Source organism: Nylanderia fulva, unplaced genomic scaffold, assembly GCF_048542155.1.
Source record: "Nylanderia fulva isolate GAGA-0341 unplaced genomic scaffold, ASM4854215v1 Scaffold18, whole genome shotgun sequence".
Classification (NCBI taxonomy): Eukaryota; Metazoa; Arthropoda; class Insecta; order Hymenoptera; family Formicidae; genus Nylanderia; species Nylanderia fulva.
This window is the reverse complement of record NW_028190055.1, coordinates 3,805,891-3,828,077: the sequence shown is the minus strand read 5'-3', so window position 1 is coordinate 3,828,077 and position 22,187 is coordinate 3,805,891. Positions and strand designations below refer to the sequence as shown.

Below are 22,187 nucleotides of genomic sequence, written 5' to 3'. Positions count from 1 at the left end.
TCGGCAGATCATCGTCGTGGTCTTCGATCGACACCGAACACAAATTTCACGGACGAACAAGCAACATCGAGGCTTTAAGGGCGCGAGGTCGGCCAACACCTTTCCCGTAAGTTATTTCTTTTTTTTTAATCTTGGCCTGACGCATTAAATACACGTGTGCTCGTGTATTATGTAGATTTTATAGGAAACACATTTAGTTTTTTGCGAAACTGAGATTTCGCATTAATCACAGACAAATTTGGTTGCGAAACGAATAAAGTTTTTTTCAGTCGCGTCTGTATATAGGTTATGTTATGTGTTTCTCTGGTATAAAACGTCATTGACAACGCTAGAGTGAATATTTCACGAGAAAGAACTTGCATGCTTGCATTTTTGAAAACAAAGAATTATTACTATTTTTTATTAATTATGCTGTCTAAATTAATATGTGATGTGATGAGATTATATCAGTTGTATTTTGCAAATCATTTTTCCTACGAACATATTCGACATATTTCATAAATTGTTTTAATTAATTAGATATGTATAATATATATATATATAATAGTAGTTTTAATTATATAAAATTTTAATGATTCTTTTTTTCTGAAAGAAAAAAAGCACATTTATATATGCGACTTTAACGTGAAACATCAGTCACTCAAATCACTATGCACATACTTATGCTAATTTATAAAATTATTTATATAAAATTAATATTATATATATATATATAAAATTATATAAAATATATATATTTTAATATAATTTTATATACATATATTTAGTTCATATATTTTATATAAAATATATAATTTATAAATATATATATATATATATATATATATATATATATGTATATATATTAATATTAAATAATTTTATTTAATATAATATATTAAATATATAGTAAATATAATATATTAAGTATATATCATATAAAATATATTGAATTTTCATATTAAAACTGTATTATGACTTTTTGTGAATGTATATTCACAAAAAGTCATTTCTCATTGGATTTATATAACTCTTTACAATTTATATAACTTTACAATATATATAAAATCGACAATGATTTAGATACTTCATTTTATATTTTTATTTACAAATGCATATTTAAATTTGCTTATTTATATTTGCACATTTACATTTATCCATTTACATTTATATATTTAATTTTACGAATTAAACAGTTTCAAATATATGTGACCAATCACGTATTTCTATTTTTATCATATTGCGACATAAACTATCGTAGAAATGCAAATATCCCAGATAGCACAAGCTATTCGAAAATAATTCATTTGTATGTCACCAATTTTGAGTCTCTTTTCAAATACATATTTAGGGAAATACGTATTTGAAAAGGGACTCAAAATTGGTGACATACAAATAAATTCTTTTCGAATAGCTTGTGCTATCTGGGATGACATCAAAACCGAAAAGAATTTTATATATAATTAGAATTATTATAATATAAATAATCATCAAGTGACATACTTACGCAATTTAATTATGCCTCGGCAAAATTATGTTTAATTACGTGTCCGCTATTAATTATCTCAATAATATAATGTTGATAAAGTGGCGCTATTTCATTAAAAAGTGTCGCTTTGTAACAATGCTCTGCTATTTTTTGCATTTTAAAAATTTTTCTAGTTAAAAAATGATGACTTTTAAATCAACGTCAAATTCGATTAATTAGAACGAACAGTGAGAAACATTAATAAAAGTTTTCATCCTGATTTTATATTTTGTTTCACTTTACAAGATTAAATTACAAAGAAAACGCGTGATTATCGAGACGTGTATTACGTAAAATTATTGGAGAAAGATAAAAAAGCATCGAGGTAATTCATTATTTTCGGTAAAAGTGTATCGTTAATAATGCATTAATTTAACATAAGCCAAGGATAGAATAAAAAAACAGCAAAAAAGGTCAGATTAGACACGCTGAAACTTAGCTGTCGTAACAAAAACTGAGATTGATTGATTGACGCATTCGTCATGCATGTTGAAGAAACAGAAATTTGCGACGCAGAAATTCAAATCGATATAATTTCAATTGACGCTGAACACGCGAAAATTGACTTCTAAATACATATATTATATGTGTGTGTGTGGTGTGACTAAGGATAGATTCTGATTTATTGAGACGTTTGAAAATTATTAGAGATGATTCCATTTCAATTTAGATTTAGTTTAGATTTTAATAGATTTAAACAGACGCACGAAAAATATTTTTCTGTTTATTTATAATAATAAAAACAAATGTGGGTTTAGTAACGTGCTTTATATTAAAAAATATACTTATAGATTTATATGACATTTTATATAATATTGTTAATGACAAGACTTTTTAACATCAGTTTATAACGTCATTTTTATTGTATTATTAGTTATTATTATACATTATGTATTTATACGTGTGTATATATATGTATCTTATTGTTAGAACAAATATTTTGTCGTGATGATTATCGATTTCTTTTCCAAGACAAGAGACTCGTTTTTTTTTCTATATAATTACCATGATGTGGTGACGTAAAGATTGAACTTTGATATTTAAATGACAGACGGTTGAATGCTTAGAAATAACAATGTAGTTCGTTCTAATCTGATATGAGATACATTTTAGGAACTGTAATATTTTTTATCAAACTATTATTAATTATTAATGATACTATAATAATGAACTTTTTATGAGATTTTTAGTAAAGAAGAAAATAAATAATAATCATTTTTTTAGCGGAATAACTGAGATTATTAAATTTCTACAAAATTTACACAAAAATATATGTACCAAACATTTCTTAATTTGCACAAGGAGAGAATTTTCTTAGAATTTTCTCTTAGAAAAATTTTATAAAATTTCTCTGATTAATATTTATCACAATAAAAAATATTAATATGTACATAGTAAATTTTATTATGTACATAATGAAATTAATCGAACATAATAAGATATTAATATTTTTTATTGTAGTCAATTTTAATCACACAGAGAACCTCTTATAAAATTCTTTCAATATTATATTGTCCTATGATTACTATAATTTTTCAGGGTAAATTTTAAAAGAAAATGTTCTCTGTGCAATCTCTCGTTTTATCGTAATATTTAAAAGAATAAAAATACAGGAAACGTTGCTTTGAACTTGAAACATCTTAGATATTCATCGTATACATTAAAAAAGAATTCCGAAATTTTCCTACAGTTAATCTATTCTCGTATCATACATGTGACACGTTCCATATTCATGTACCTGGATGTGCCAGGACTCGTACCAACGTATCTCGTAACTCGCGGTAAAGCGATTAAACAGTTATCGTCGGCCGTTATCGTGAGACAGTAATCGCCGTGACAGTGATTCGTTGTCATCATGCGTGACACGCGATAAGAGAGCGCACGCGAGAATTCAGCGCGCAAACTACACGTCAGGTATTCATTCTCCTGCGCTTTCGAGATCGCCAGTCGACGCTCGCGAGCGCAACGCGGAGCATTTCTCTTTCGCTCTTCCGATTAGCGGTTCTCTCTCACGTGAGTGCTCTCTCTAACGGGAGTGCCCCGTTAGTTTGAGTGCTAAAAGTCCTCGGGCGACTAATTGCGAGCGTCAGTACGCGTTTCGGCAGAATTCGCGCCGGTGCTTTTCCCCATACTTCTATATTTATCTCGCAATGATAGAAACTCAGCGAGTGGCGTACAAACTATCTGTGTTTTATTTGCACAATTCGTCGAATTTGATTTTGAACCCCCCGTCGCGTTTTGGGTTCTCTATTTCTGATACGTGATAATGGATGTACGCAGAACTCGTACCCTGATTAACTCTGATTGCTAGTGTCACGACCTGTCATCTGTCATCGCGTGCTTTTTTCCGTAGCTGTTTATTAACATGGAACCTCGTCGCCGTAATGATTCCGGTTCTTGTAAGTTTTTTGAAAAATTTATCAGAAACAAGATTGATCAATCGATTATTCTGCAAATATATAATATAGATACAAAAAATGAATTATATAATTTTTTTGCTCATTTTCATGATCATCAATTATTAAATAATGATAAACTCAATGATAAATTCAATTAATTTTTTAAAATTATTATTTGTATATTATTGTGCATATTGTTTGAAATATGTGCATCGAAAGATTATAAACTTTTAAATCGAAGAAAAAGGCTGAACGAGAATTAAAAATTTATTATCTTTTTATCATTATCTATAGAATTTAATTTTCCATTGTTTCACGTATGGAATAAAATATAGATGTGTATGTTAAATTATCGAATATCATGTGATTTTTTCAAGATACCGACGCAATAACAATTCCACCGCAGATAAATTTATCATAATAATAACATTATTTCTGAAAAGAGCTTGCGAATCAGAATTATTTATTTTTCTCCGCGTTCGAACAAATTTGCGCCAGATCCTTTTCGATATCGAGCGCGGGAACAAAATCAAAACAGAGACTATAGCTTGATTCATACAAGTACGCGGAAGACAGATTTTGCGGTCTCAAAACAACTTGTATGATTTCTCGTAAGTCCGTGCAATAACAGGATATCGCGAATAATAGGTTGTCAACGTAACGATATGTGATTTCTATCGCGTTACAACGCTGATAAGGCCAAGTTTTCGAAAAATTTCGAGATCTTTCTCTAGATGTTATGAGTAAATTGCGCGCACATAAAGGAAGACATAGATCTGGTGGCCTTAATTAAGACCTGCATTGTATACATATTTATTATGATTCGTGGAGTTATATTCGAAATAATTGCATATTTTCGGTTTATTTTTGTACCTTAAAAATGTAATGAGTCAGGAATGCTCAGATTAATCCAAAATTGTATTTAAAGAAAACAGAAAAAATGAATTAAGGTAATAAATATTGCAAATTAAAGGCATAAAATATATGATATATATCAAAAGGAACGTAGCCTGTAGATCCAAACTTCTTTTTTTATCAATTCACCGTAACTCATAACGCAAGATTGCTAATGCAAACTGTGTCTGGGAAATCAAGATTACCATGACATATGAATCATTTGGGATCAACATGATTTAGCGTTTGATTAAGTAGCTTTAAAGTCCAATCATCTTACACTGAAAGAGCTCCAGGATAATGTGATTTATTGATTCGGGTTTTTATGAGTTTTTATAGAAAACATTAATCAAATTGATATGTGAAATTTTATATCTCGAAATTACCTCATTTATGATAGATTTGTTTTGAATAATAACGCGCATAATATACTATATAGATATAGTAAATATTATAGATAATTTAGCGAATACTTTGTTCAAAGAAAGGTGTCCTACAAATAATTTTTTTAATTTTTTAGAAGAGAGATAAATTTAACAGTTTGAATTTTATTGTGAACATAATAATAACATAATATGGAGACTTCATTAATTTTTTTAAAAGACCATTAATTTTTTTATTAAAAATATTTGAATATATTTTTGTATTATAAACTATAATGCTTTTTGAAATGCATACACTAATTCAAAGATCTGATGCAATAGAATTTATTTACGAATTATATGAATTTAATTGGTTTAAAATTTTGTCTCTCATCATCAGAGACTATCTTTTGCACGCAATTTTAACATTTGCGGCTAATTTTCAATGTTCAGAACATTCATATCCAAATAGCTAATGAAAATATTTCAATAATGAATTTATGAATGAACGATAATAAATTTTTTACACATTTCATAATAATATTGTAAAAAATTCTAATGTATATATATATATATATATATATATATATATATATATATAATTATATATATATAATTATATTAGCCGTGAGAGAAGGCAGACAATGTTATGATTAAAACTTCAAGATGAAAACAGCTTATGGTGATACAGAGTAGAGTAAAGATTATACATTAATAACATATCGGTACTTGTACCGTTACAAGAACAGTCGATTAAGCTATTACGTGTTACTTTACAAAATGTTCGTCATAGAGCTGACAGATATAATCGTATATTATTCGATTAACTAACGGAGTTTGAACGAGGTCGTATAATAGGCTTTCGTAAGCAGGATGATCCTTCCGTTAAATTGCGAAACGAATTGGATTTTTGGAGAATATCCGTGATTTATTATTGGCATTGACGAAGATCAGATCAGAGGGAAACATTCAAATCTATAGACACAATTCTGAACCAAAAAAAAATTTAAGTGCTCAGGACTCTCTGTATCACCATGAATTATTATTATGATTTTAGAATTTTGATCACATCCTGGTTTTATGTCTATATCGTATTTTATCACGATATAAATATGCAAACTGGATTCTCTCTTTTTTTTATTTTCCATGCACCTTTTCATATTTTATTATATCAAACTTCGTTCAGTGCGCAATAATTTATACTGCAACAGCATATTAACATATCTATTTCTAATAAAAAATAATATTGTTATGTTCACAATGGACTATCGTTTATATTCCGAAAAAAATTGTTAACTTGACTAAACCGTTCAATTAAATTATTATTTTATTAATTGAACATATATTAGTATTTAAGTCAAATATACTACGTTTTCTTAGATTTAATGTTATATTTTTACATGATCAATTAACAAAATAATATTTAGTTGGACGATTTAGTCAAGTTAACAATTTTTTTCAGTGTACAAACTATTAAATTCGAACTTAAAATTTTTTCGCGGCGTTTTTCTAATCTGAAGAAAAGAAAGTAGCAAAAACACTCAGTATATTCTTCTGATATTTCTCATCCGCAAGGACGTGTATCTCGATCTCGAAGGCGTTAAATAGCTCAGACTGACCTAACCGACTGCAATTAGGCTACCAGGGGATACCCTGACCCTGACTACCTCTCATCGACGTCTCTCAAAGTAGGCAACCGCGTCCTGGACGTCTGCCCATCGGGGAGAGATCTAAATAGAGATATCCGTGCCGGTCTCCTTCTCTCTCGTAACGAAACGACCACTTTGCGGCTAGTCCAGAATGGATTCCATTCTGTCGCGTCAGCTATTGCGCGACAGGTGTAGGTGTCTTATTAATCGATGGGTGAATAATATTCTCAAAAATGTAATATGTAACATGAGCGCATTCCTCTGATTACAATACGTAAATATAAATTTTATACTGCACTTATCTCTGATGTGTGAGAAGGAAGCTAGGTTATTTTAGAGTTATTGTCTTTTGATGTTAAACTAGAGCACTCATATACGTTTATATTGTACTATGAATCGTTTAGTTAAAATAGCGACTGACACAATTTCGTAGCATAAACATTTTTTTTCACATGTATAGATGTATAGATGTAACATATACATATGTATGTATATATTTATGCATTATTTATTTTATATATATATTTTTTAATATTGAGAATATATTAAAATCTATAGAGAAAAGTGTAAAATAACACGATATAATTTTCAAATCGTTTAATATTTTTATTAAAATCTAATAAAATTGTATATGTATATTTTAATCATAAAATTTAAATTTTTGATAGAATTTTTTATTTCTTTATTCGTGTCATACCACCTTGATCGATTATTTTGTTTTCTTTAGTTGCTTGCTAGAATTATTCTTACTATTTTGTTAATTGAACATATATAAGAGTATTTAAATCAAATACACGTTTAGTTAAATTTAACATGTTTTATTTAATTTAAATATTTCTATATGTTCAATTAACAAAATAATATTTAATTGAACGAGTCAAGTTAACAACTTTTTTTCAGTGTATAAATATAAAGAGATATACATATAATTGAAAATAAATGTGCGAATAAAGGGTTGATAAAGTATAAATCGAAAAAAAATATAAGTCAAAAAAATATTTTATGAGTTCAGACAAGTTTTGAATGACAATCTATATCTTATGTGTTAGACTTGTATATCAAAATCATGATAATTTAGAATTTTAGAATAAAAGACAATATAGGAATAATTAAACCTCGCGATAATCGTGTATACTTTTTGGAAACTCTTTATTTTAATTACTCTTTTGATATCACATTTGACATACTGAAATGTTAGTTAAAGTATTTTCTTAAACAGCTTCGTAAATTAAAAAAATTCCGCGTACATATTTTTAGTTGTACGTCTTCAAAAAAATTCCACGTACATATTTTTAGCTGTACGTCTTTCGTAACACTATAATATCTGTACAACTTGACAATAAAATTATCTATAGAAAATGATTATTTGAGTAACTACGCACAGCACTGTGTGTTGTAAGATGGCAAGTATAGGAAAATGAATTTCGACATATTGTGACTATTGTGAGAAAAGTTCATCATTTAAAAAAATAATGAAATAATAAAATATTTTGTTTGGATTAGAGTCGATAAATAAAGGTGTAGGCGCCTTAAATGTCATTTTAATGCGTAGAAACAAAGTCATATTTTTTTATATTTTCATGTAATATTTAGTTCTTGTATTTTATCCTATATTACTTTTATTAACAGAAAGATAAATATTTTTTTAAAAAACCTTAAATATCTACATATATAATTATTTAAAGAGATATTATATACTTACATCATATTTACATAAAAATGTATCAACGATATGATTGAAATACCTTTTTATATAAATAGGATGTAAATAATGTAAATAACGGATATTTCTTTAAAATATTTGTATAAACATTTCTGAATTTTTAGAAAATTATTTTATTTTAATATAAAAAAAAATCTTAAAAAATATTCTAAAATTTGATGGATAAAATTATATTACTTGCATAATATTATTAGCTCTTTTTAAACGATTCACTTCAATTATTTATCAATGAATGCAGAATTAAAATAAAATTGTATACTTTTTGTATGCGACAATTAGATATTATAATGTTTACTTATTTTAGTTAAATGTACAGTATATTTTAAAATTTTGTCTCTATATTTTCCTCAGACAATACGATATTGAATTTTAAAAGATTGAATTTTTTAAAAATATATAAAACTTCCACTTTCTGATTATAAAGTATTGTAAATTCAGTGAATGTAAAATTACGTAGTATTTCTTTGTAATTTTCCTATTCTATTTTATTTAATAAGCTGAAGAGCGACCTGAATTTATATTCTTCTTTAAAATTCTAAAAAGTACAGTATTCGTGGTATGATCAAATTCTACAAACGAACAATATTCTACGGAAATACCAAAGTTACGTCAATCCGAGAGATTTAATATCCTTGCGTAATCATAACGTTGTTTATGAACATGAAATTTATATAAAAAATCATTTCCTTCTTCCGCTACAAATGAGATACATCTTATCTTTGCTATTTTTGTTTTTAATCTTCTGAAAATATGTGCAAATACATTTAAAAGGACAAATTACACACAAAAAGTGGTGTGTATTATTTGTATTCATGTTTGCTACGTATAATTCATGTGTATATATATTTACTATTACAATTTAAACAGTCGCATAAAATAAACATGTGCTTAACATCTTCGAAAATATTGGCCTATCTTTCATGACGCAACAAACGTTATCTTTTCTTAACGCGTATGGGCAATATGTATTACAAATAAGGCAATGCATAATAAAACGCAAACTATGTGAAATAAAAAATTAGCGTCGTAACATCATTATTTAATAACGATATTTGATATGAGAGAATAAAAAAAACGATCAATCGAAAGATTAAAAGTAATAATTTTTCTTTTTCTATGTGAATATTTGTCTCCTTTGAAATATAATATTACTCTTTCTAAAAATAGTTGAAGGATAAAACTAACGATCGCGCGATAAGATAAAAAAGGAATGAATACATTGATTATTCGTAAAAATAAGAAACTCAAAAGAACATGTATATCCTTACCTGCATCACGTATCGTTTATTTTTTTTAGATTGCTTTACATTATCATAATCATATATTTCTTCCTCATTCTTACATTGCATTATATCGATCAATAAATTGTAAGAATTAGAAACCTTCACAAATTAGAATCTGGATGCTTGCTTTGACCAAGAATGATGATCAAATAGAAGAATGTACTTTATATGTATAACATTTTTTTATAGCATACATATAGTATAGCATACATATATATATGTAATACTTTTATTGTTTATTACTACATATATTATATATAGATTATATTATATAGTTACGATGTTAACAAAAAATCTCGAGTATTTCCGATTGATTTTGCCATTTTTAAAAAAGATAAGGGTGGGATCTAGATTTTAATTTGATCTCGGAACAAGAATATTTGCAATAATAATACATTAGAGATTTAATATTTTATATTTAATTTAAATATTTTTATATCATCAATTAACAAAATAATATCTAGATGAAAGATTTAGTGAAGAATAAAATTTTTTTTTCAATGCACGTACTACGCACACATGTGTCACAGAGGTCAGATGTGCGCGGCAAATTCGCGCGCTTGACGCGTCGCGTCAGCTCGGGGATCTTCGGCCGAACTCGGGCGCGCTCGGATGACGCGTCGCTCGCGCTCGTCGGCGCGTCGCACGCTCGTTCATCAGTCGCCGGTCGGTGTCCCTCGGGTGAGCATCGTTTAGTTGTGAGTGTTTTTAAGCGCGCGCGCGTTGATTTTTGACACGCGAACGAAAAGTGGCGGGTTATCCCCGTTTTTTGTCATTTGTGTGTGCGAATTACTGAATCAATTATGCGATAGTTGTCGCGGATGGAGACACATTTTTCGAGAAGAAAAGGATCTTGCTCGAGATCCATCATGACTTCGCGACGTTTAAAAGTTCTCGTCCCGAGAAAGGTAATTTTCTTTTTTTTCTTTCGTTTGTGACGACCTGTCACATTTCTTATCATCGATGCGCGACCTCATTTTGTAATTTTTCGTAACTTTTTCTTGTATTGAATCGCGATATTATAATCCTGCGACGCATAATCGTGGAAGATTGCGCGAGAATAATATCGTAATTAGCTGCTAGTTAATGATCTATATGTCGTCATCGGGCGGTCGCGCCTCCGATTGCATTAATCGCGATTTAATTCCGTACTAGCTGGCTGCAACGGCGGGGGATCATGCGATACGGCCGGCGTTCTTAGGTCCGTATTTTTAGTGATATTGGCACGCACGGTATTAAACATGCACGGTATTGGCAACGGTGACCGCGTGGCGATGTGACCGATATCCTATAGTTTTTATGAGAAAATGGAAACAACTCACTTTCGCCCGGCCGGCTGCATCGCGAATACGAGGACGAGACTCGCCGCCTCGCGTCTATGTTTGTCCTCCGCTGCCGGATTCGCCGCCGACAAGGCGGGAGGGTTACGTATATAACGATTTGTTGTATGTTGGGTACCATCAGTGGCGTAATAAACAGCGGAGGGTCAAAGTGCTGGCAGCGATGTTTAAAAAAGGAAAGGGGAGCAGAGAATGATAGAAGTGGGAAATTAAAAAAAAAGAAAATTAAAAATTAAAAGAATACTGAACAAAACTATGAATTTTAAATACTTATTTAAATAGTACTTTTACATCATTTATTTGAAACTAATAATATTGATTTTCCACGAAAAAATACTGATTTGATATATAAGAAATCCTTTTTCAAAACAGAACAAATGAGTAAATAGTACTATTTAAATTAATATTTACTTTAAATATATTTTTAAATCAATAGTTTTTTGTTTCAGTGAAGTATAGAGGAAATAAAAAAAATATTTATCATATTGCATTCTGCATATATTATTATGACAATTTTATATTTTATCGCGCATATATTATCGGATTTTTTATGATTAAAATTACATTAGCACATTTAAATAATAGTAATAGATATACTTAAAGAGTAATAAATAATCAGACTTGAGATATATGGTCGAAAAAGATGATACGCGATTATTCTTCTTAAGTTTATTTGTATAAAGAGATTTTTAAATGTTACATCATCATACACGAAAAAAGTAGGATTATGCGAATGCTAAGAGCGATTATGATTAACAATGCGAATTATACGCGAACGTTTACACAAGTTTTATAATGAATCAGTGTTTAAAACTGTAATTCTCGAGACGCAATAAAACGTATTTGTAAACATTGATGTTATTCGCAAGATGAAACAGGTTAAATAAATTACAAAATAACAGGAAACACATTGGCCGATTACATCAAAATTATTCTTCTATAATTGTCTATATATCAAATATTTCTATATATCTTAAGAATAAAATAAAAGAAAAAAATATATAAAAAGCATAAAAAGTGACAATATATAATAATATAATTTATGTTTATATAATAATACAATTCTTTACTATTTTTATATCTACATGTTATTTGCAATTACTTATGTAATTCAATTTGCGATTAATCTCTCATTCGTGTCTATTAAAGGTCGTGTAGATAAATATTAATTATCAATTATGAATTATGAATTATTATCATGCAACTTTTAAATATCAGTTGGTTTGTAAATAAAAGAATAGAAAAATATCGATTTTAAATTTAATAATAAATGATCTCATGAGATTGTATATAATTAAACTTTTTCAGATTAATTTGTTTTTTGTTTTCAAAATTGGATAAAACAATAACAAAAAGAAATAAAATAAATGTAAATGATATATAATAAAGAGAAATGGGAATAGAAATGGGTGTAGAAACATTGATCACATTTTTACCCATAAAATTTAAATTATAAGCTTTAAAATCAAGTTTTACTTTAGATTAGTTATGTCGAAGTTTCTCTTTCCAAGATATAAATATATATTGTATTAAAAAATCGCACAAATTAAAATATTTTCTCTATAGATGCTGAAAAGATTGCGTCATTTAATATTTTTTTTTTTTACATTTTACTTCAACTATAATTGTGCGCTCACAATCAGATCGAGCAATCCTTTTCAACATTTGACCCAGACCGCTTTTCGCGAGCATGTATTACATTTTTGACCTTGCACGTATTACAAGGAAACATCCGACGTATGCGAATGCAGCGAACACATAAATTTACGGAGTCACATGTCATTCTCAAGTTAGAGTCCCTTAAGTAAGAGAGATAACACGCATGTACAGCACATGTGTATGCATATATTTAATTTATTACGTTCTGTACATGTTTTTCACATATATTTCTTTTTTTCGTCCTTCGATCGCGTGTGAAAATCCACTTGTCAAAGTGGATTAATGTTGGAGTAATGTTTGATCGATTAATCTGACAAGAAGAACTAAAGATTTCTTTCACTATTCTGTAACGAGTATACAGAAAGAATTTTATCATATATAGAATTTACTCTGAAAATCATGGTAATCTTGGGACAATATTGGAAGAATTTTTTAAAAGTTTCTCTGATTAATATTTACCAGAATAAAAATTAATATGTACATAGTAAAACTAATCGAACATATTTTATGTCTAATTGTGATAAATAATAATATTTTGTATGTGTTAAATAACTTATATTAAAATTCTTCCAAAAAATATATTGTCTCACGATTACCATAATTTTCAATTCTAATTGTAAGAGAAAAATCTCTTTGTATAGATGTTCGAAAGCAACTCTCATTGCATATGATGGATCAAAGCGTCAATAAAATTATTCTAATTATGTCCTTACTTGAGAAATTCTATCTATCTATATATGTTCGCCAGCATCTATTGCAGATTTTCGATCGCTCTGGCAGAAGATTCTCTTTCTCAATGTGTACGTCTCGCATGAGCGGTTTAATTGGCGTGCTTGTTAAAGCAAATCGAGCAGCGTGACACGTTTCGCGACATCGCGTCGCGGAATCTCCGTTGTTTATTATTCTAAACGCCGAATCCCAGACCGCACAAAATTAATGACAAACTGATAACACAAAAATGACCTAAGGATATATCCGCCTTTATTAGCTGTATTTTTCTTGGCGCGTCAAAATATAAGAAGGCAATTTGTTCACGCGCATTTCAGATTTGTATAATTTATTACACGTCGGCGAAATTAATATTTTGAAATTAAATTTCGTCAAATGTTATAAAATACCATCATATTAAACATATTGAAGCGCTGACTCAGTGTCAGCGACAATTTTATGTCACTTTCTTTAGCGCCTATTATGATGTCCTACATTATTAAAGGCTATTATGATGTTCGTTGAAATGAAGATGAGAACAATCAAGATTAATGCGATTTAAAATAAAGAGCGGAGAAATTCTCGAGTTCTCCTATAGCAGGGTCTTTGTACGCATTACTTTCTATTACAAAGCTTAAATCGTCTGATATATTAAAGTTATAATATAACTGAAGAACAATATTACTATACCTATAATATAAAAGATTATAGAGTATAAGATATTAAATTAATATAATATATATAAATAATTATATGTGTAGTACACAGAGAAAATTTTCTCTTAGAATTTAAAAATATTAATATCTTAGAATTTAAAAATATTAATATCTTATCTACAATAAGATATAAAATATAGTCGATTAATTTTACTATGTATATAGTAAAATTTACTATGTACCTATATTAATATTTTTTATTGCAATAAATATTAATCAGAGAAATTCTTATAAAATTCTTTCAACATCATATTCTACGATTACCATGATTTTCAGGGTAAATTCTAAGAGAAAATTCTCTCCGTGTATTATTATATATTAATATTAAATTATAGGTATATTAATAAATATATAAGAAAATATAAAATATGCAGCGAAAACTGAAGTGTAATTTACATAATGCTTTTGTCGTTAATATTAAATATTGGCATTTTTTCTTATCGAGCACTATTAGACGTCTAATGTGTTTGAAACAACTGTAAAAATAAAATAATATCAGTTTTTAATATCTACGTGTGCCTCTATCGTTTCTCGTAAATACAAATTTTTATTTTACATTGCGCTTTTCCTTCACTGAAAAAAAACTTACTATTTAGTTAATTGAACATATAATAGTATTTAATTACTATAAGTCAAATACATGTTTTGTTAGATTTAACACGTTATATTTAATTTAAATATTTTTATATGTTCAATTAACAAAATATTATTTAGTTGAAAAGTTAATCAAGTTAACCATTTGTTTTTCAGTGTTTATATCCAACATTTTGACAGCTGCGAACAGCTGTTTGAACATATATTAGTGTTTAATTACTTTAATTAAATACATGTTTTGTTAGATTTAATATATTATATTTAATTTAAATATTTCTATATATGTTCAGTTAAGAAAATATTTAGTTGAAAAGTTAGTCAAGTTAATTTGTTTTTCAGTGTTTATATATCACATTTTGACAGCTTCGAACAGCTGTTTTGAAACGCAGACGTAGCGCGTGACCAGAAGAAGGCTACGTTCTACATTAATATTGTTTGGTTACAGCTCCGGAGAGAAACACGCGAGGATCGAGCCTGATGTCCGTATGGTCAACCAGCTCCGGACGCAATACAGTGTTTGCCGCAGAGAGCGGCGGAGCTGTGCTTTCCCCTACTTCGCACCTGCCGATCCACGTCCACGTGGCGCACGCACACCTGCGCAACGCTGACGGCCACTGCTTTCACAAGCCGTATCACGAGCATCACCACCACTGTCAGGTCGGTACATCTATCTCCCCGCTCTGTAGAACCCTTGTCGCGGATCCTTTTTCTCCTCTCCCACGCGACGTACATCTTTTATCCTCTCTCTGTTCTCCATCCTCTGCTGCACGTGTTCTTATATGCCATTTGTGTCATTTGTTTCCGTCCTTCGTGTCATTACTATTCTCGTTTCTGGTGTCTGCATACTCGTCGTCATCATCATCGTCTCCGTCGTCGTTTGGTTTGAGGCAATTGACTATGATTTTTATCACTGCGAATATTCAGAAGACCTGATTTGAATATTTAAGGTATATATTTCCCCAATTTCAAGATCAATATTAACATGTTTTAAGTTTCATACTTCAAATATATACATAATGAGATATATATTAAAAGCTTTGTTATATTCTCGTGTGTTATTTTTCTGAATCAGCAAACTTATTTTGTTTTCGCAAACTTTTTTGCAAACCGCTTATACAGACACTTTATCATCTCTTGTTGCAAAACAACGTGTTAAATCATTTAAAGCTTTTCTCAAAAATTTCTGCTGCAAAAGCATTTTAACTAAAACATTACTCTTCCTATTTTAATTAAAAAGCATCTCTTATCCTGTTATCAATTCTGATATATTAGACTAGAAAATTGAAATGTTCGGAAGTAGGGTCATAACACTGTATATTTTAAATTAGGCATACATATACATCGAAAAAAATTTGTTAACTTTTAAACTAAATATTATTTTGTTAATTGAACATATAAAAATGTAACATATTAAATCTTAAATTAAATGTAACATATTAAATCTAACAAAATGTATATATTTGACTTAAATACTAATATATGTTCAATTAACAAATATTTAACAATAGTAATTTAGTTGAAAGGTTTAGTCAAGTTAATACATTTTTTTCAGTATATACGCGCACATAGATACATAGAATTGTTTTCAACGGATTCGTAATAACAAATATTTTTTAAAGCAGCTTTAAAACAAACGTTTTGATCTTTCGACTGATCAATCGAGCATCGATATCAGCTTCATTGCGCTTAATTCCTTTCGATAAATATCTTGATGACTCTGTGTGTGCATGCTTCTCTTTAAAATCCTCTAGTTGTATTCGAATACCTACTGCTGTTACATTTGACTTTGAACGCACAATGTTTTTTAATGTTTCTGAATGTGTTACGTACTGATAATTATCCGGATGTCATTCATAACGATAACATCATAATATCATACTCTCGTATATATTTTTTTTTATTTGCATGTCGCGAATTGTACTTTTCAAATAAAGTGTTTTTATTTGAAATTAATAAAATATCTATTATATGCATGCACTGATATATAACTATAATTTAGATTTTTTTCATATGAACGTATTTGCGTTTGTTATATAAGCTTGCTACGATTTGCCGATTTTTGCAGTTTAATTACGGTGATAGAAATTGTAAAATTCTTCTTATTATTCTTCGCGCATTAATAAATATTAATTAGCCGTTTCCGTTGAAAAAATATCGCATGTATACGTGTTTTTTTTAGATATTGCATTATATTGTTGAGAGTTTCACGACAATTATATGTGATATTCTTATCTAAAAATATGACGTAAGATACGATATTCCTCTCTCATCATGTATCTATACTTCCTCTTTCTACTTATTGCTATAATGTATGTACGCTAATCATGTATTGCGTTTGTAATTACATGTACATTGTTCAGAAAAGACTTGACGAAATGATAATCCGAGAAAATGCTTTGATGCGACCACTCGAGGATGTGCTTGAAATGCGTACTTCTTGCACATCAAGTTGTCGAAATGACAGACAGACTGACAGGCTTAAGTCAATCGTATCTCCTTTTAACTAAATACACGAAAGTCTGGTTATCGGATGACAAATGTGCCACCTTCTCAGTTACTAGTCACTATTTTTACACATATTAAATACACGAGTTATACATTTTTGAAACATTTTATAGCGAGAAAAGAAACGCCAATATCATCATTTAATTGCGTTTGTATTTACATTCATAATTATAGTCGATTATCGTACTTGGATACGTCATAGATCGTCACGCGAGTATCAGAAATATTCGAACGCATTCATCTCGCACATTTCATCGAGTGCCTGGTCAATTTAAACTATTTTTTGTTCTATATATTTTTGCATTTTACATTTTAGATGTGTATAAAAAATATTTTTTTATATTATATTTTTATTTAATTATTTTATAAAATATTTTTATTAAGAAAATATATTTTTTTCTCGATAAGTTTACAACTCGCGTTTGCTGACAAGCAGAAATTTTAAGATCGAATATATTTTTTTTATATTAATTATATTTTACATAAATTATATTTTTATTTAAATATTATTTCTATCTTTTATAAAATATTGTTATTAAAAGTTTATATATACTCTTTTCTCGATGAGTTTACAACTCGCGTTTACTGACAAGCTGAAATTTTAAGATCAAATATATTTTTTAATATTAATTATATTTTTATTTAAATATTAAATATTTTATAAAATATTTTTATTAAAAAAATATCTATTTTTTTCTTGATGAGTTTGCAATCTCGCGTTCGCTGACAACCAGAAATTTTAAGATCGCCGTTAAAGCAACATATTTCCGATAAATAAGAAAACATCGCGTAAGTCACGTGTGTCTCTCATTAGTGCATGCATCAGCTCCCTGAAACGCGCGTGTAAGTGCGTCTTTTCTGCTTGCCAGACTTCCCGCAAGACGCATGCGGTCTCTCGATCTTCCATTTCATTCGTATTCTCTTTTCTATGTTTTCATTAATTATCGTTATTATTTGTTTCGTTCAGCACCCATTGGTTTTTTTGTCCTACGCGGGACTTTTGGCAAGTTCTCCCATTGGCACCAACGTTGCCATCGATCTTCGGTATGTGCCCTTCTCTCTTTCTCTCTCTTTCTCTCTTATTCGTGCTTAAGCTTTCATCGGAGAGTTATGCAAGATTAGTAGATAAGTTATCGCAAGATTAAATGTTGCAGACGCTTTAGCCCGGCGTATGACAACGAGAATCGCGTTCCTGCTTTTACTTTACGATTGTCCTTGATTAAACCCTTTTCATCTCAGTCCGAACTAATTTGCCGTCCTTGCGTTCGTTCTGTTCGCCAGTCGACGATGTCGCAAGCGGGGGATGGCCTTCACACACCGAGTTACCTGTCCTGGAGAAAACTGCAGCTGAGTCGTGCCAAACTCAAGGCGTCCAGTAAAACGTCGGCCCTGCTGTCTGGTTTCGCCATGGTAAGGAAACATCGCGAGAGATGAATGAAGCCTTCGTTACAAGCGTTCATCAGCAGCGACAAAGTTTTATTACGACTCTCTTATAATATATTCTCAAGGTTATTCATAAATATACGTCTGCTGCAATAATTAATCAAAGTGATGAGATGCAATTTTAAATGATATAGACTTCATGGATTTATTGTGTTGTTTATGAAAAAAAATTTTCTGCGAGTTGAAGAGATGATTCATATTCTCGAAATATGCGAGCTTAAGCAAATATTTATATCGTCAGGTTGCGTGAACAAAGAAACAATTGTAGAAAATTATATTTAAATATTTTAGATTTTTAAAAAAGAGCAAATGTAGCTTTTTATTAATTATATCTATTATTAATTATAAATTATATCCTAAATTATATTTAAATTATATTTATTTATATGTATATATTTTTCAATTTTATCCCTTCTGGGTCACGCAAATTTGATATTACAAAACATCGTAACATATACTTAAAATTTTGAATATACATGGAGAGAATTTTCTCTTAGAACTTACCCTGAAAATCATGGTAATCATGGAAGAATTTTATAAGAATTTCTCTGATTAATGTTTACCACAATAAAAAATTAATATGTAAACATAGTAAAATTAATCGAACATATTTTATATTTTTCTTATTGTAGTAGATATCAATATTTTTAATTGTAGTAAAAATATTAATCAGAGAAATTCTTATAAAATTCTCTCTGAATATAAATGATAGTCTCTACGATTCTCGATAATAATCGGGATAAAAATCAAAAAGATTGTCTCTGCAGGTTGCCATGGTGGAAGTACAGCTGACGGAAACCACGAAAGTTCCTACGGCGATGCTGATCGCCTTTGCCGTCTGCACGACTCTGCTGGTGGCCGTTCATATGCTGGCTCTAATGATATCCACATGCATATTACCGAACATCGAGGCCGTCTGCAATCTGCACAGCATAAGTCTCGTGCACGAGTCGCCACACGAACGTCTACATTGGTACATCGAAATCGCGTGGGCCTTCTCCACGTTGCTTGGCCTCCTGTTATTTCTACTAGAGATAGCGATACTCTGCTGGGTGAAGTTTTACGACTTTTCGCAGGAGGCCGCCTGGTCGGCTTGCATAGTGCTGATACCGGTGTTGATAATCTTCCTCGCGTTCGCGATACACTTTTATCGGAGCTTAGTCGCGCATAAGTACGAAGTCACAGTATCTGGTATACGAGAACTCGAGTTACTCAAAGAACAGATCGAGTCCACGGATGTGGAGAGCAGAAATGGTGTCAATCTGCGGACCGGAATGACACATGTCGTTTGAACTGGTCTCCTCGATCTTGCCTATTGTCTGGATTGTCTTAGATCGAGGAACGCGCAAAGATGATGCGAAATAGGCGAAGCAAGAGAAATGGAGATCTGTTTGTTACATCATGCGGACGTTGCGATGAGTACAAGTAATGTTTCTCTCGAAGATCTCCCGCTGGGAAACGAATCTCTCGAGTTATATACACGAAGAACATGACAAATGATTTTCGTGCACTTTGCGTGCAAATATTACAAATGTTGTGAAAGTTCGGTCAGATAAAATCTTCCTTTTTTCTTTTCTTTTTGTGTTTTTCTTTTTATACGCGTGTCCTCTGTGATGTAAATTAGATGTAAGTACAATGAAACTCCGCTCGCGTTGACGAGGAGATGCGACAAAAGCATATCGCAATGTCAGTAGCTGATAAAGTTCGATAAAAACGTCATTGCATATGTAGACACAGAATACATTCCTTCATTCGCGTTGCGACTTAAATGTAGGAAGAATAATACGTTCTGAGGATAAGGAGATACTTGTGTGACCCGCGTTACACGCAGCTTAAAGAACTAGCTAGTGATAGCCTTTTATCGGAGGGTGACGCGACTGGTTATGTAGTCAAATGTACTTATCTTTTTATTGAAAAAACGTGCTTATTTTCGAAAAATGCGGCGAAGGTTTTACATTTCTTAATTATCTCGAACAGGTTGTCCAGCACGTACGAATAATATACACGTTTCGCGTTGCATAAACTTTCCATTAAGATACTCAGAAAGTTAAATATCTCGCGCAGCGATTTCACTTACAATCAACATTTCATCGCGTAAGTACATTACTTTGAAGTACATACGATTGCCTAAGAAATGTATCGGAACGTGGGGGAAGGAGGGACTCGAATGTAAATAATTTTGAGACTCGTTATATTTCAATGATGATAAACAAATGTATATATGTTGTATTATTGTTTGTATATATTTTTCCGGCGCACGAATCAGGGTTGCGATGGCCAAAATAAAACGGAAGTATATATGAAATCGCACGTACGCATTATATATTTTCCCGCAAATGCGGAAAGGACTGGTAACAAGTATATATCACCTAAATCGATTATAGAAGACGTAAACGAGAGAGATGACGTAATGCACTTATAAATGTGGCACTGCTTGGCCATTTATCCTTGGAATATGTAATAACGTTGGATATAAACTTGATTGTCGGTAGTAGTCGATGTCCTCTATCGTGCTGTTGACGCAAACGTCATTCTCCCAACGACCCTTCTGGACTTGATGGCTGTCAAAGTGATGGAAGACTCCTCGACCTTCCTTCTTGCCATTTATAAATTGACCCTCGTAAAGATTACCGTTTTCTACGGGGATATTTTTTAGGACAAATATTTATGAATTTTCAAATAAGAAGTATCTCGAGCGCGCTTAAACTAGAGAAACTAATATAAGAGAGCTTAAAGTTGATATGCTTCAGTGCGCGGCAAATTGAGAATAAGATCAAGCAATTGGGGAAAAAATGTATCACTCTTTATCTCTATGTAATATATAATTAAAAGAAGAAAAAAATTACAAATATTTCTAAGCGAATTTATTTTGCGAAATCGTAATTTAAAAGTTCCACGTGTATGTCTGCTCTCTTTCTTAACTAACGATACGATACCTTGAATGAGTACCCCTTCTCCATGATAACGATCGTTTAACCATGCGCCCTGATAATAACTACTGCCGCATTTGTACCAAATCTGACCGTAACCGTCCCGTTTATTTCTCCGAAACGTGCCCTCGTAATAGCTGCCGTCCTTAAACCAGTTGCTCCCGAATCCGTGCTTTTTTCCTTCCACCCATTCTCCAGCGTATACTTTACGTATGTTACCGTCTTCTGAAATTTTACTTAGGATACCATATCCGTGTTTGCGATCTTTGAGCCAGTCACCTTCATACATCCAGCCATGGCTGCAGGATTTTATAATATAACGAATAAAATATCGATATGTATATTTATATATAAGCGATATATAAAAATAGTCTCTCTTTAATCATTTAATATCTGCCAAAATTTATAATTAATTTTTTTTTACATTTCCGTGTGATTAGATTAAATAGAAATTATAATTAAAATATATACGTTT

The 22,187-nt window shown here is 30.3% G+C and overlaps 1 protein-coding gene across 3 annotated transcripts; it reads left to right on the top strand.

Moving 5' to 3' along the window:
- The first annotated feature begins 39 nt into the window (after window positions 1–39).
- LOC114935689 (calcium release-activated calcium channel protein 1) lies at window positions 40–21,633 on the top strand. 3 transcript variants are annotated; one of them, XM_029308598.2, is made up of 4 exons: window positions 40–106; window positions 15,280–15,491; window positions 18,621–18,749; window positions 19,550–21,633. In XM_029308598.2, exons 2-4 carry the CDS (start codon window positions 15,312–15,314, stop codon window positions 20,072–20,074), a joined length of 834 nt encoding a protein of 277 aa, XP_029164431.1. In that variant the 5' UTR covers window positions 40–106; window positions 15,280–15,311; the 3' UTR covers window positions 20,075–21,633. The 3 variants fall into 3 exon arrangements, with proteins under 3 accessions (XP_029164431.1, XP_029164429.1, XP_029164430.1); XM_029308596.2 differs by lacking the exon at window positions 40–106 and adding an exon at window positions 3,449–3,906; XM_029308597.2 differs by lacking the exon at window positions 40–106 and adding an exon at window positions 10,466–10,725.
- The last annotated feature ends 554 nt before the right edge of the window (window positions 21,634–22,187 follow it).

What these genes read in the sequence shown, in the direction of transcription:
- LOC114935689 (XM_029308596.2), top strand. Translation starts at nt 3,873, where the DNA reads ATGGAACCTCGTCGCCGTAATGATTCCGGTTCTT. An exon ending in CCGTAATGATTCCGGTTCTT is followed by an intron (nt 3,907 to 15,279) that starts GTAAGTTTTTTG and finishes GTTTGGTTACAG; the next exon opens with CTCCGGAGAGAAACACGCGA. An exon ending in TGCTGTCTGGTTTCGCCATG is followed by an intron (nt 18,750 to 19,549) that starts GTAAGGAAACAT and finishes TTGTCTCTGCAG; the next exon opens with GTTGCCATGGTGGAAGTACA.